A 13,069-nucleotide genomic window follows, 5' to 3' on the forward strand; every position below is an offset into this window, starting at 1 on the left:
TGCATGGGGCAGGTCATACAGTATTGTCCTTTATGCCAGGGTTTTTAACAAATCATGCTCTGCATACACTGTATGGGGACAAACAATTCTTAGCATGTAATCACGGATGTGGTCACTGTCATGCTGTTGGGGGAGAGGGGGGGGGGGGGGAGCAGAGGATTGCTCTAAAGCCTGTCAAACGACTAAAACCACATCGAAAACTGTAGAACTGATAATGGACCTGAAATTCATAAACAGTTTCTTGACTGTGCCCGACGTGCTAATAATTACCCGAAAATGAAAGCTAGGACAGTCAGGGAGCATAGAAAATTCACCCACATTTCTTTGGCAAATCTTGACGGCGAGGTCACAACCGATTTTCAGTGTGGCTCTTCCTGGAACTGGTTGAAGAGCGAATTAGTTGGACAGCGCTGCTCTTAAGAGGCGGATGAAAAGAGGCAGGAAAAGAGGAGGGCTCTTCGATAACTTGTCTGATCAAATAATAACCTCTTGTCCACTAAGGTTGGAAGAAACAGGATCTAAACATCAGCTCGGGACGCCATTCCAAATCTTCAAGGTAGTCTTACACTATATAGTAGGGCCTCTTCCACGAAGAAGAGATGGGAGATAGAGATCGATAAAGGAGCTCAGATTTGGAGGGAGGCGTACCATCTTGAAAAAGGCAAACAGGGGGGGGGGGGGGGGGGGGGGGGGGGGTTTGCAATAGTGGGTGCGGACGCAGTCCCAAAGGTTGGGGGTGCTAGAGGACACCCCCAGGACAGAGGTACTGAATAGGCCCGAGCACAGGGACCCTGTTGTGGAAGATCCGCGGGGTGGGAGAGAGGAGCGGGATGGGGGTAGGGAGGAAATGGTTAGTCCTCATTGCATATCATGCAGTTCTTAGTAAGAGCAGATCACTGTTGCCAAGGGAGCTGTGTGTGTGTGTGTGTGTGTGATACTCCTAACACCTGCACCTCTTCCCTGATCAGAGAGGTTGTGAAGCCCCTTTAAGACCTTCTGGGAAAGGTGACTGACATTAGTCACCTTTGGGATCATGGACTCATAGGACGTCATGGATTTAAGAAACAAGTGGTCTTTCTAGTATGAACACATTTGGGACACGGTCTTAGATACATTCTCTCTCTATTGACCTTCGACCTACATAGTCTAGGCTACTCTGACCTACATAGTCTAGGCTACTCTGACCTACACAGTGTAGGCTACTCTGACCTACACAGTCTAGGCTACTCTGACCTACATAGTCTAGGCTACTCTGACCTACATAGTCTAGGCTACTCTGACCTACATAGTCTAGGCTACTCTGACCTACATAGTCTAGGCTACTCTGACCTACATAGTCTAGGCTACTCTGACCTACATAGTCTAGGCTACTCTGACCTACATAGTCTAGGCTACTCTGACCTACATAGTCTAGGCTACTCTGACCTACATAGTCTAGGCTACTCTGACCTACATATTCTAGGCTACTCTAACCACTGGCCTACATAATCTAGGCTACTCTAACCACTGGCCTACATAATCTAGGCTACTCTGGCCTGGGAGCTTTGGTTGCTGGACCTACATACTGTACGCAATGATGGCAGCTATGCAGCCATCAGGAAGAGAGAGAACACGAGAGAGAGAGAGAACACGGAGAGAAAGAGAGAGAACACGGAGAGAGAGAGAGAACACGGAGAGAGAGAGAGAGAGAACACGGAGAGAGAGAGAGAGAACACGAGAGAGAGAGAGAACACGAGAGAGAGAGAACACGAGAGAGAGAGAACACGAGAGAGAGAGAACACAAGAGAGAGAGAGAGAGAGAGAGAACACGAGAGAGAGAGAGAGAACACGAGAGAGAGAGAGAGAGAGAGAACACGAGAGAGAGAGAGAGAGAACACGAGAGAGAGAGAGAGAGAGAACACTAGAGAGAACACGAGAGAGAGAGAGAGAGAGAGAGAGAACACACGAGAGAGAGAGAGAGAGAACACACGAGAGAGAGAGAGCACACGAGAGAGAGAGAGAGAGAGAGCACACGAGAGAGAGAGAGAGCACACGAGAGAGAGAGAGAGAGCACACGAGAGAGAGAGAGAGAGCACACGAGAGAGAGAGAGAGAGAGAGAGCACACGAGAGAGAGAGAGAACATGAGCGAGAGCCAACAGATAGTGAGGTAGTTCACATAACCCAGAGAGATCAGTGAGATAGTGTTGATGTCAGGGGGAAGAAATATGACAGTGGCAGCAGTGGTTGGTCCAGGGGGACAGAAACCAGATACCCACCTAGGCCAGTCTGTTTAATCTCGGGGGACTGGCACGAGCACGAGGGGAAGAGGCGATAGGAGGTGCCCTTGGAGGAGGTGGGCAAGGTCTCGGAGAGGACCTGGTTGGGGACAGGGACACATGGTCACAGTGAGACAGACAGCGACAGTCAAACAGCTGACTGTCAGACAGGTAGTTAAATAACCAGGAATAACTTGTAAAAACACAAACATGACTTGACTAATCCTCACTAATAAGGACACAGTACACAGACCATATAGTCTACTGTGCCCGAGATTAATAATCAGTGGTGTGAAGCACTTAGGTAAAAGTAATTTAAAGTAGTTATGGGTAATAAAATGAAACTTGAAAATAGTGACATCTGGTTTGCTTAATATAAGGAATTTGAAATCATTTATATATTTTACTTTTGATACTCAATGGAAAAATACACCCAAAACCACTCATTCCTTTCATTTATAGTGTTAAACTACTAATATTTGAGAACAATATTTTTGTGATCAAATGCTTCATTTTGGCTTTCTAAAACGGTTTGTTGCAACATGGATCGTTGTGTAAATCTGTTGCATCTCAAGTTGACTACAAAATCCACAATGCAATGCGCTCTATACGGGCTGACTGGCTAGCTAGCTAGCAAGCAAACGTAGCTACACACATTAATACTAGTTAGCTGTAATCGCCTAAACAAACTGCACTATCAATTTAGGAGTCTACAATATCGGCATGTTCAACCTGCAGATGGATGTGCCTCTCAGAGTGGAGTCTAACATTCGCAACAGCAGATATATTTTTAAGGGAAACGTTGCCTATGCTAGGCTAACAAAAACCCAACATTAGCACACATTTCATCAACAGGAAGTACAACATTACAACACTTTTCAGAGATGTGAAATAATTAACTTGCTATCTGTAGCAGTGGCGTAGCCAGGGGTAGGCCTGCCCAGTTTGATCTCAGGCCTAACCAACAAAAATGTAACATAAATTATTCAATATAAAATTGTTTTATTTTATTACATTTTAAAAAAAAGAAACCCATGTGAGATATATTTTCTATGGGTCATTTTATTATAATGTAACAAAAATAGTCCGCGACAATCAAGTTGGCGCCGACTGTTGGTAACATTTAAGAAAAAACTTGGTGGTTTACATCAAAAACGTCACGTGGCTAAACTTTATAACGCATAAGCACGCTCTACCGCGCTAGTTTACTCAAAGTGACTCACCAGCTACGGTAATTTAGTAGTTCTAACAATGGCAAACCAAAATGTCCATCACTGGGGTTTTCAAAAAAAGACATCTGGAGGAAAAGGTGTGTGTGCCTGAGAATAATTTGGATCAATCTACCTATAGCTTCCAGAATGAGACATTAACAGGTGGCGCCAGGATAGACACAACCACAATCGCCATCACTACTGCCAATGCCACGTTGAGCCAGGCATGTTTGCTATCCCACCGTCTCCTCTCGTTCTTGATGCTGCGGGAGAACCTGCAGTAGGTCCACCGACAGATGTGTCTGCGGTTGATGAACCAGCCTGTCAACCAAAGCTAGCAACGTTCCCTTCAAGTATGATAAATGGCAAATCACGCTGCTTCTCTTCAAGGTGGTATGACCTTCAATTTCATCTCAAAGTATGAGAAATACAAAACAGGCTTAATGAGCTACCTCGCAATGCCACGCTTATGAGCCCCGGAATTCAGAACGAGTTGCAGCATCGTTGTTACTGTGGAGGATAAAAGATGAAGCTCATTCTGCGTCTTCCACGTATTTTGCCAAACTAGCAGATGAATATAAAGATCAATCTAAACAAGAACTTATTGCTGTGTGCGTCCAATACATTCATGCTGGAATGATTAAAGAAAAGAGCTGTTGGGTTGAATGAAACCGCTGATTTATCTGCACAAGGAATCTCTCTGAGAATACTTAGTGTTGGAACCCCTGGAGTTGGATCCCACTCTGTGTGGGGTTTTATTTCGATGGCGCTTCAGTCATGTCAGTGTAACCGTTTTGCTTCTGTCCCTCTTTTCTCCCCTACCTGGGCTCGAACCAGGGACCCTCTGCACAAATCGACAACAGCCACCCTCAAAGCATCGTTACCCATCGCTCTTGCAGAGCAAGGGGAACCACTACTTCAATGTCTCAGAGCGAGTGACGTCACTGATAAACACTATTAGCGCGCACCCCACTAACTAGCTATCCATTTCACACCGGTTACATCAGGGAACAGAGGAGGGGTACCTGTCCTACTAAAGCAAACATTTAAGCAAGCGGTATATGTGCATTGCCACTCCCACCGTTTGAATTTGGTTCTGTGCAGCGCGGCAAAAGTGTCAGTACCTTTTTTTGGACACAGTAATACATCAGCTACACACATTTATGAGTGGATCCCACAGACATGCTGGATTCATAGAAGTACAGAAAGAGTTGCATCCCCATTAGACTCATGTATCGATCTAGAAAGATCCACGTTGGAGTTCAAAGTCAGGGTCTGTGAGTAAAGTGCTGTTAACACTAGATGTCATTTTTAGAGGTTCTTGCAGAATTTTCAGAGGCTTGTGGACGAACCAAATTAGAAGCCGATGCCCTCTTACAACAAATCCAGAACAAGACGTTTTTATTCCTGTTAGTCACATTTAGTAAATTGTTTTGACATTTAGTGATTTTACGAGCTCTACATTATCTGTGATGGACTGTATTGGTTTAATTGAAATCCTCAAAAGCAGCTTTTCTACATTCAGAGAACTCAGGGGGAGACTTTGATAAAGTTCAAGCTAACTGAAGAGATGATGATTAAGAATGATATTAGTGCGCTGTACTGCAGCGCCAGCTGTGCCACCAGAGACTCTGGGTTCGCGCCCAGGCTCTGTCGTAACCGGCCGTGACCGGGAGGTCCGTGGGGCGACGCACAATTGGCCTAGCGTCGCCCGGGTTAGGGAGGGGTTGGCCGGTAGGGATATCCTTGTCTCATCGAGCACCAGCGACTCCTGTGGCGGGCCGTGCGCCCTAACCAAGGTTGCCAGGTGCACGGTGTTTCCTCCGACACAAGGTTGGATGGCGCTGTGTTAAGAAGAAGTGCGGCTTGGTTGGGTTGTGTATTGGAGGACGCATTACTTTCAACCTTCGTCTCTCCCGAGCCCGTATGGGAGTTGTAGCGATGAGACAAGACAGTAGCTACTAAAAACAATTGGATACCACAAAATTGGGGAGGAAACGGGGTAAAATTAACAAAAAACACACAAAAAAAGAATGATATTAGTAATTGGTATGTGACGACATCACGGCAGCGAAAACTGACTGTAAAAGTGGCAGACAGTCACAACTTCATTAGGGAAGACATCCAGCATCAAGAGTGACAGTGACCTGAGGCAACTTTGGAACAATATTCTAGACCGACAGATTACTGAGTTGATCTCAAGAAGACCCATATGGGATCATGCAAGCGGCAGCCTCCTTTCCCAAAGAATCCCAAACCTGCGGCCTTAAAGAGCAGCTGAAGACCACATGCGATCATTATGCAACATAAAGTGAGGATGCGGAATTCACTGTTTTTATTCAGCAGTTGAGTCCCAAAATGAACATGGGAAAGAGTGACGTTTCCTCCATAATGAGTGTACTCGACAGCTGCCCTGATGATATTTTCCCTTATATAAACTCTCTGTTAAGGATCATTCTCACACTTCCAATGACATCATGCAGCGTGGAGAGACTTTTCTCAACAACAACTAGGATAAAACATCGTCTTCACACATCAGTGACCAGGGCCCAGCTGAACCACTTCAGTTTGCTGTCTTTAGAGCGTCAACTGACAGATCCATTGGATTGTGATGACATCATCACCATATTCAACTCAAAGCCTCGCCGTCTGCACCTTGTGATGTAGGTCACGACTTATTGATACGTCTACTAAAAGGTAAGGTACCTTTTTATAGTACTACTGCCCGCCCTGGTATAAATGGTAACATCAAATATAGGCTTGTTTGCCCATCGAGATTAAAGTGCGTCTGAAGATGAGTTTTATGTTGTTGGCAACTGGTCTGAAGTTACCGTCTTATTTTAATATGCTGGGATGGGTATTTATTTGTATATTTAACGAGGTTGCTCCGTGTACTATGCACTAGTATAAAACCATTGTTTTACAAAATAATATGGTGTGCGTCGCAAATTAAATAAATAAATAAGCAGAAAAATACCTATCCACATTTTTATTGGCCTATCCCCCCCCCCAAAGAAATCTGGCTACGCCCCTGATCTGTAGCATCAGACAGTTTTGGAATCGTGACATTGCGTAGTTGCGAGGAAAAATAGGCACGTTTCTCGACATATACACTGATTTTGAGAAGGGATTGCATTACGATTAGCTTAGCAACCGCAGCATGACAACGTGAACGCGATTGGTCGACAGTCTGCTGGATGGGGGCGTTTTATGTTCCTTTATTCATTAGATTCCTATCTTCTGTGGATAATATCTCTGGCACGGCACCATGCAATGCACCCTGGTCTAAAAAGGCAGACAAATAGCAGAAATGTGCTAGACCCTCGGTTAAATTACACATTTCTCCAGGTAGGAAAATGGCAAAAATATGATCAACGGCTCATCCGAGAGAAGACATCCTACCGAGTTATGACATCGGACAGAATTGAAATCTGACATGTATGATAGAGGTTTTCACCATCTAAAAAGTGTTGTATTCCAGTGAACTGCCAGTGTAGTGAGAGAGACTTTACCACTGTGCTACGTCAAAGCGGACGGATTTCTACCTGCTTGAACGCCAGTAACTCAGATACACATGAAAACCGTGAAATGACCCAGGGGATCGATTGAACATCACTCAGAGATGCACAAAAACAATATGACATAAAAAAATGGGTGAACCTTCCCTTTAAGTACATTTAAAACTAAATACCTTTAGACTTGTACTCAAGTAGTATTTTACTGCGTTACTTTTACTTGTCATTTTGTATCAAGGTATCTTTATTTTTTACTCAAGTAGGACAAATTGCGTACTTTTCCCACCACTGTGAATAATCATCACTAATAGGGACATAGTACAAAGACTACGTATTCTGAGATGAGTTGCAAAGCGCACACAGTTACCTGGATGTTGTTCATCAGGCTACACAACAGAAAACGTTTAGCAACGGGAAACAGACGTTCGGTCAAGGTCAATCGCTCTCTTTCTGAAATAATTTTTTCCATTATTATTTGGTACCTATGAACAGCCGTCTTAGAAAAATCAGGTCTATCCCAGAGAGTCTATATCTGAACAGATTCACGCTATGCCTGTGATTCAGAAGTGGACTGTACTGAATGTGGGAGAGAGGGCTAGGGTCATGGACGTGACCCTGGTCAGCTACCTCCATGGAGCCAGTCTTGCGGTTGCGGCTCATGGGGGATCTTTTGATGCTGATTGGCTCAGAGAGCGACAGGGCCCGGTCAGTCTCATCCTGTGATAGGTCCTCCAGACTGCCTTGGTTGGTCTGCTTCTCCTGGTTCTGGATTGGATCAAAGAGACCGTTAACGGCGGTTGTGGACACACACCACACACACAGACACACCACACACACACGGACACACACCACACACACACGGACACACACCACACACGGACACACACCACACACACCACACACGGACACACACGGACACACACCACAAACAGACACACACCACACACACGGACACACACCTCAGCGGAGGCTGGGCGGAAGCCAAAGCCCAGAGGGACGTTCTCCTCGTCCTCACAGCCCTTCACCCCGGGACTGAAGTGGAGCTCCACGTGGAAACGCTCCTCTGACCCAGGGTCCTGTTCAACACAAACACACGGAAACCAAAAAAACATGAAAAATGATGTTAAACTACACAGACAGGCAGAGAGAGACAGAGACACCTAACTGACCTTGTTGTTATCCTCATACAGCATGATGACTATCTGGGTCATGTAGTTGAGTTCAGAGACGGCGCTGAGGTAATCCATGGCCTGTTTCCACTGCTGGTCCTTCACTTCCTGTCACACACACACAACATTACAACCAGAGATATCTGGATCCTGACGATTCATTCTGCCTATATGAGACAACTGCAAAACAAACAAAATAATAGTGTGAACCCAGGTCTGCAATATTCATGACCACATCTAAATCACAATTGGTACTTTCAGTGAACTATTCCTTTACATTACAACAACAAATCTGATCCCAGATCTGGTCGTGCCATCTTGCAAACACCTTGACCTATGATCATTGTCGTGCCAAGCAGATCTGGGAGCAATGTACTTACGTCCAGTAATCCGCCGTAGCGGAAGATGCTGAGCAGTGAGTGGACGTGGCTTTCGCTGGTGAAATAGAGACGTGTCCTGACGTGGCGCCCCGGAGACATGACCCCCCGCGAGTACCTGGAACACCAGAGGGAATGAAAGGCAAATGGGTGATCACTCACTGGGGCTCTAGAGAGACACTTCAAGGCAGGGTTAACTGGTTCTGGGACAGTGGCTCAACTCAGTGGTATGCCATCGTTGTAACAGGGTCTACTAAGAACTGGTTCTGGGACAGTGGCTCAACTCAGTGGTATGCCATCGTTGTAACAGGGTCTACTAAGAACTGGTCCTGGGACAGTGGCTCAACTCAGTGGTATGCCATCATTGTAACAGGATCTACTAAGAACTGGTCCTGGGACAGTGGCTCAACTCAGTGGTATGCCATCGTTGTAACAGGGTCTACTAAGAACTGGTTCTGGGACAGTGGCTCAACTCAGTGGTATGCCATCATTGTAACAGGGTCTACTAAGAACTGGTCAGTGGTATGTAGGGCTGGGCGACATAGTGAGAAAACCGAGATATGATTTTTAGGCTAACTCATTGCCGATTCACGATACAGTATATATATTTTTTCTTCACTTTTTCTTAGTAGGGTCTGTTCTGTTGTAAATTTTGGGAGAGATGAGACATGAAACAGATATCGTTAAAGGTTAAGTTCTCCATTACAGTAAAATAGAGTTGGGAAAAAAAATGGTGAGTTGAAACTGCTCGTTGTCAGAGAGCAAGTAGTGACCTTTTCCACTCTTTGTTGTTGTGAGTGGCAGGGGCTCGGAGTCTGTGGAAGAGTGGGAAGGTTCACAGTGCACACAGCAACAGAAGGTGGTGCTTAGTGTCAGGGGGGAGGGGCTTGGTGTGGTGTCTGGGGAGGGGCTTGGTGTCTGGGGGGAGGGGCTTGGTGTCTGTGTGTGTCTGGGAAGGTGTACAGTGCACACAGCACAGTCAGAAGGCCGGAAGAAGACACCAAAAATAAATGTGAACCACGATTCTTGCGATACAGGCATTTCGAACATCGCGCTAAAACCTTAATTCAGATTCATTTGATATCGCTCTGCCCCAGTGGTATGTCATCATCACAGAACTGATCCTAGGACAGAGGCATACTCACAGTGATGTGTACCTACAACAACAACTGATCCTAGATCAGTGGCACTGAGTGTATTAGAGACTGACTCCAGAAACGAGACAAGTGCATCATACAGGTGGCACTGCGACTCACAGCGGGTGCAGCTTATTGACGGCCTCGTCCTCGTGGGTCCTCTGCAGGTCCAGCTGAATCTTCTTCATCAGGGGAAGGCAGTAGGCCTGGGCAATGTCCATCTTCTCTGCCTTATTGATGCCATACTCCTAGAGAGAGACAAACATGCTCAAAAGGTATGTTAAAAAAATACAGTTTTAAGTTTTTACTTCTGTTGATCATTTTCTGAAAAGACAGAACAGTCATCAGGAGCCAGGTTTACTGTACTTGAAAAGACAGAACAGTCATCAGGAGCCAGGTTTACTGTACTTGAAAAGACAGAACAGTCATCAGGAGCCAAGTTTACTGTACTTGAAAAGACAGAACAGTCATCAGGAGCCAGGTTTACTGTACTTGAAAAGACAGAACAGTCATCAGGAGCCAGGTTTACTGTACTTGAAAAGACAGAACAGTCATCAGGAGGCAGGTTTACTGTACTTGAAAAGACAGAACAGTCATCAGGAGCCAGGTTTACTGTACTTGAAAAGACAGAACAGTCATCAGGAGCCAGGTTTACTGTACTTGAAAAGACAGAACAGTCATCAGGAGGCAGGTTTACTGTACTTGAAAAGACAGAACAGTCATCAGGAGCCAGGTTTACTGTACTTGAAAAGACAGAACAGTCATCAGGAGCCAGGTTTACTGTACTTGAAAAGACAGAACAGTCATGAGGAGCCAGGTCACTTGAAAGGGTAACAAAGTAAGCTGGTATTAAGAATTGAAAAAGGGAATGCCAAAGAGTAAGAAAGGAGGTAGATGAGCCAAGAATCATCCTCAGACTGAGGGGACTGAGAATCCCCCCTCTTCCTCCACCCTCTCTGTGTACGTTGACGTTTCTCTATCCAACCAGGGACATAGAAACATTCAGAAGTCATGGTCCCCACCATAGCAGGTCTACACTACAGCTATAGTCCCCGCAGTGAGTCTACACTACAGCTATAGTCCCCGCAGTGAGTCTACACTACAGCTATAGTCCCCGCAGTCGGTCTACACTACAGCTATAGTCCCCGCAGTGAGTCTACACTACAGCTATAGTCCCCGCAGTGAGTCTACACTACAGCTATAGTCCCCGCAGTGAGTCTACACTACAGCTATAGTCCCCGCAGTGAGTCTACACTACAGCTATAGTCCCCGCAGTGAGTCTACACTACAGCTATAGTCCCCGCAGTGAGTCTACACTACAGATATAGTCCCCGCAGTGAGTCTACACTACAGAGATAGTCCCCGCAGTGAGTCTACACTACAGCTATAGTCGCCGCAGTCGGTCTACACTACAGCTATAGTCCCCGCAGTGAGTCTACACTACAGCTATAGTCCCCGCAGTGAGTCTACACTACAGCTATAGTCCCCGCAGTGAGTCTACACTACAGCTATAGTCCCCGCAGTGAGTCTACACTACAGCTATAGTCCCCGCAGTGAGTCTACACTACAGCTATAGTCCCCGCAGTGAGTCTACACTACAGCTATAGTCCCCGCAGTGAGTCTACACTACAGATATAGTCCCCGCAGTGAGTCTACACTACAGATATAGTCCCCGCAGTGAGTCTACACTACAGATATAGTCCCCGCAGTGAGTCTATACTACAGATATAGTCCCCGCAGTCGGTCTACACTACAGCTATAGTGTGATAAATAAATAAATAATGTCTTCCCCTCACCTGAGGTATGACGATGTCGGCCAGGGCTCGTGACAGCCTGAACAGCTCCAGTGTGTCCTCTAGGTCCAGCGTGGCGTTGTGCTGCGTGTCGTACTTCACACAGTCGTAGATGTCTGGGATCTTACTGATGTCGTAGCGACCACTCTTATTCCGGAAGTCCCTTTCCAGCTTGGACCAGCGTTGCAGCATCAGCTCCAGGGTCTCACTGTGGTACAGCTGCAGGTCTGGGAACAGGACTTAGCTTACAGGTACAGCTGCAGGTCTGGGAACAGGTCTTAGCTTACAGGTACAGCTGCAGGTCTGGGAACAGGACTTAGCTTACAGGTACAGCTGCAGGTCTGGGAACAGGACTTAGCTTACAGGTACAGCTGCAGGTCTGGGAACAGGTCTTAGCTTACAGGTACAGCTGCAGGTCTGGGAACAGGTCTTAGCTTACAGGTACAGCTGCAGGTCTGGGAACAGGTCTTAGCTTACAGGTACAGCTGCAGGTCTGAGAACAGGACTTAGCTTACAGGTACAGCTGCAGGTCTGAGAACAGGACTTAGCTTACAGGTACAGCTGCAGGTCTGAGAACAGGTCTTAGCTTACAGGTACAGCTGCAGGTCTGAGAACAGGACTTAGCTTACAGATACAGACCTGCAGATTTGGGGTCCTCCAGCCTCCTGCGGATCTGGGAGGTGAGGCTTTGGATGAGGGTGTAGACCTGGTCACACGTCCTCACTGGGTTCCCTATGGTCTTCATAGAGGTGACCAGGGAGGGGCTGCCTGTAGGGGCCAGCTGCAACACATGGTAACAGTCCCATTTTAATACAGTGGTACTAATAGTGCAGAACCTAATGGAACGGCGTAACGCCAACGTTGGTATCCATAACAACCAGTGATGAAATGCGAGATCTCTTATCTGGAGATTGACAGAGATGTCATGCTCAGTTGATGGCTGTACGGTAAGGAATGAATGGGAAACATTGTTTTTAAATCTCAAGAATACTGAAAGACTTGATGGAATTGACGATGGAGCCTCCCATCAGTGAAACAGAGGGTTAATTTGACCATTTCTCTACTTCAGCCACGCAGGTAAAATACATTGATGCAGTGTAAAACTTGTAACAATGACACGTCTTAATATCTCAATGATTCTTAGTTGAATGCCTTATGAGACATTATAAGCACATTCATGGTTATAACAACTCATAAGCAATTACACCTGCACACAGTGAGTAAGGTGTTATTAACCATTAAACAGGGCTTTCCTGCCTATGTTTTTTTTTTCAACCCCGATTGGGTGGTTAGTAGTGGTCTAGGTGAACGGGTCTGCTGACTGTACCTTCTGGTAGTCGGCCTCAGTGAAGTCCTGGTCTTTCTGCATGATCTCATGGAGCCGTACCTTCACCCTCTGCTGGCAGTCGGTCAGAGACTCGCTGTCGCTGTCCAGCATGCCGTTCATGTTGGCACTCTTCACCATCTGCACCAGGATGGGAGTCAGCTCCCCCTCCAGAGCCAGCAGACCCTACACACACACACACACACACACACACACACACAGTTAAGAGATATACACATATGTTCACACGTACTGTACACAGAAAGGGTTGACATATGCAGGGTTGGA

At 46.2% G+C, this 13,069-nt stretch overlaps 1 protein-coding gene across 1 annotated transcript in view; it reads right to left on the reverse strand.

Annotated features, from left to right (window-relative positions):
* Positions 1 to 13,069, reverse strand: part of LOC139406374 (inositol hexakisphosphate and diphosphoinositol-pentakisphosphate kinase 2-like) — a 66,312-nt gene that overhangs the window by 16,280 nt on the left and 36,963 nt on the right. Inside the window, exons 17-25 of the mRNA XM_071148908.1 lie at positions 12,785 to 12,967; positions 12,097 to 12,238; positions 11,461 to 11,684; positions 9,785 to 9,912; positions 8,532 to 8,646; positions 8,152 to 8,259; positions 7,942 to 8,058; positions 7,610 to 7,747; positions 2,257 to 2,356 (exon numbers count right to left, since the gene is read on the reverse strand). Coding sequence (XP_071005009.1) covers positions 2,257 to 2,356; positions 7,610 to 7,747; positions 7,942 to 8,058; positions 8,152 to 8,259; positions 8,532 to 8,646; positions 9,785 to 9,912; positions 11,461 to 11,684; positions 12,097 to 12,238; positions 12,785 to 12,967 — 1,255 coding nt within the window. The remainder of the gene's footprint in view (positions 1 to 2,256; positions 2,357 to 7,609; positions 7,748 to 7,941; positions 8,059 to 8,151; positions 8,260 to 8,531; positions 8,647 to 9,784; positions 9,913 to 11,460; positions 11,685 to 12,096; positions 12,239 to 12,784; positions 12,968 to 13,069) is intronic.

Source organism: Oncorhynchus clarkii, chromosome 4 (assembly GCF_045791955.1).
Source record: "Oncorhynchus clarkii lewisi isolate Uvic-CL-2024 chromosome 4, UVic_Ocla_1.0, whole genome shotgun sequence".
Taxonomy (NCBI): Eukaryota; Metazoa; Chordata; class Actinopteri; order Salmoniformes; family Salmonidae; genus Oncorhynchus; species Oncorhynchus clarkii.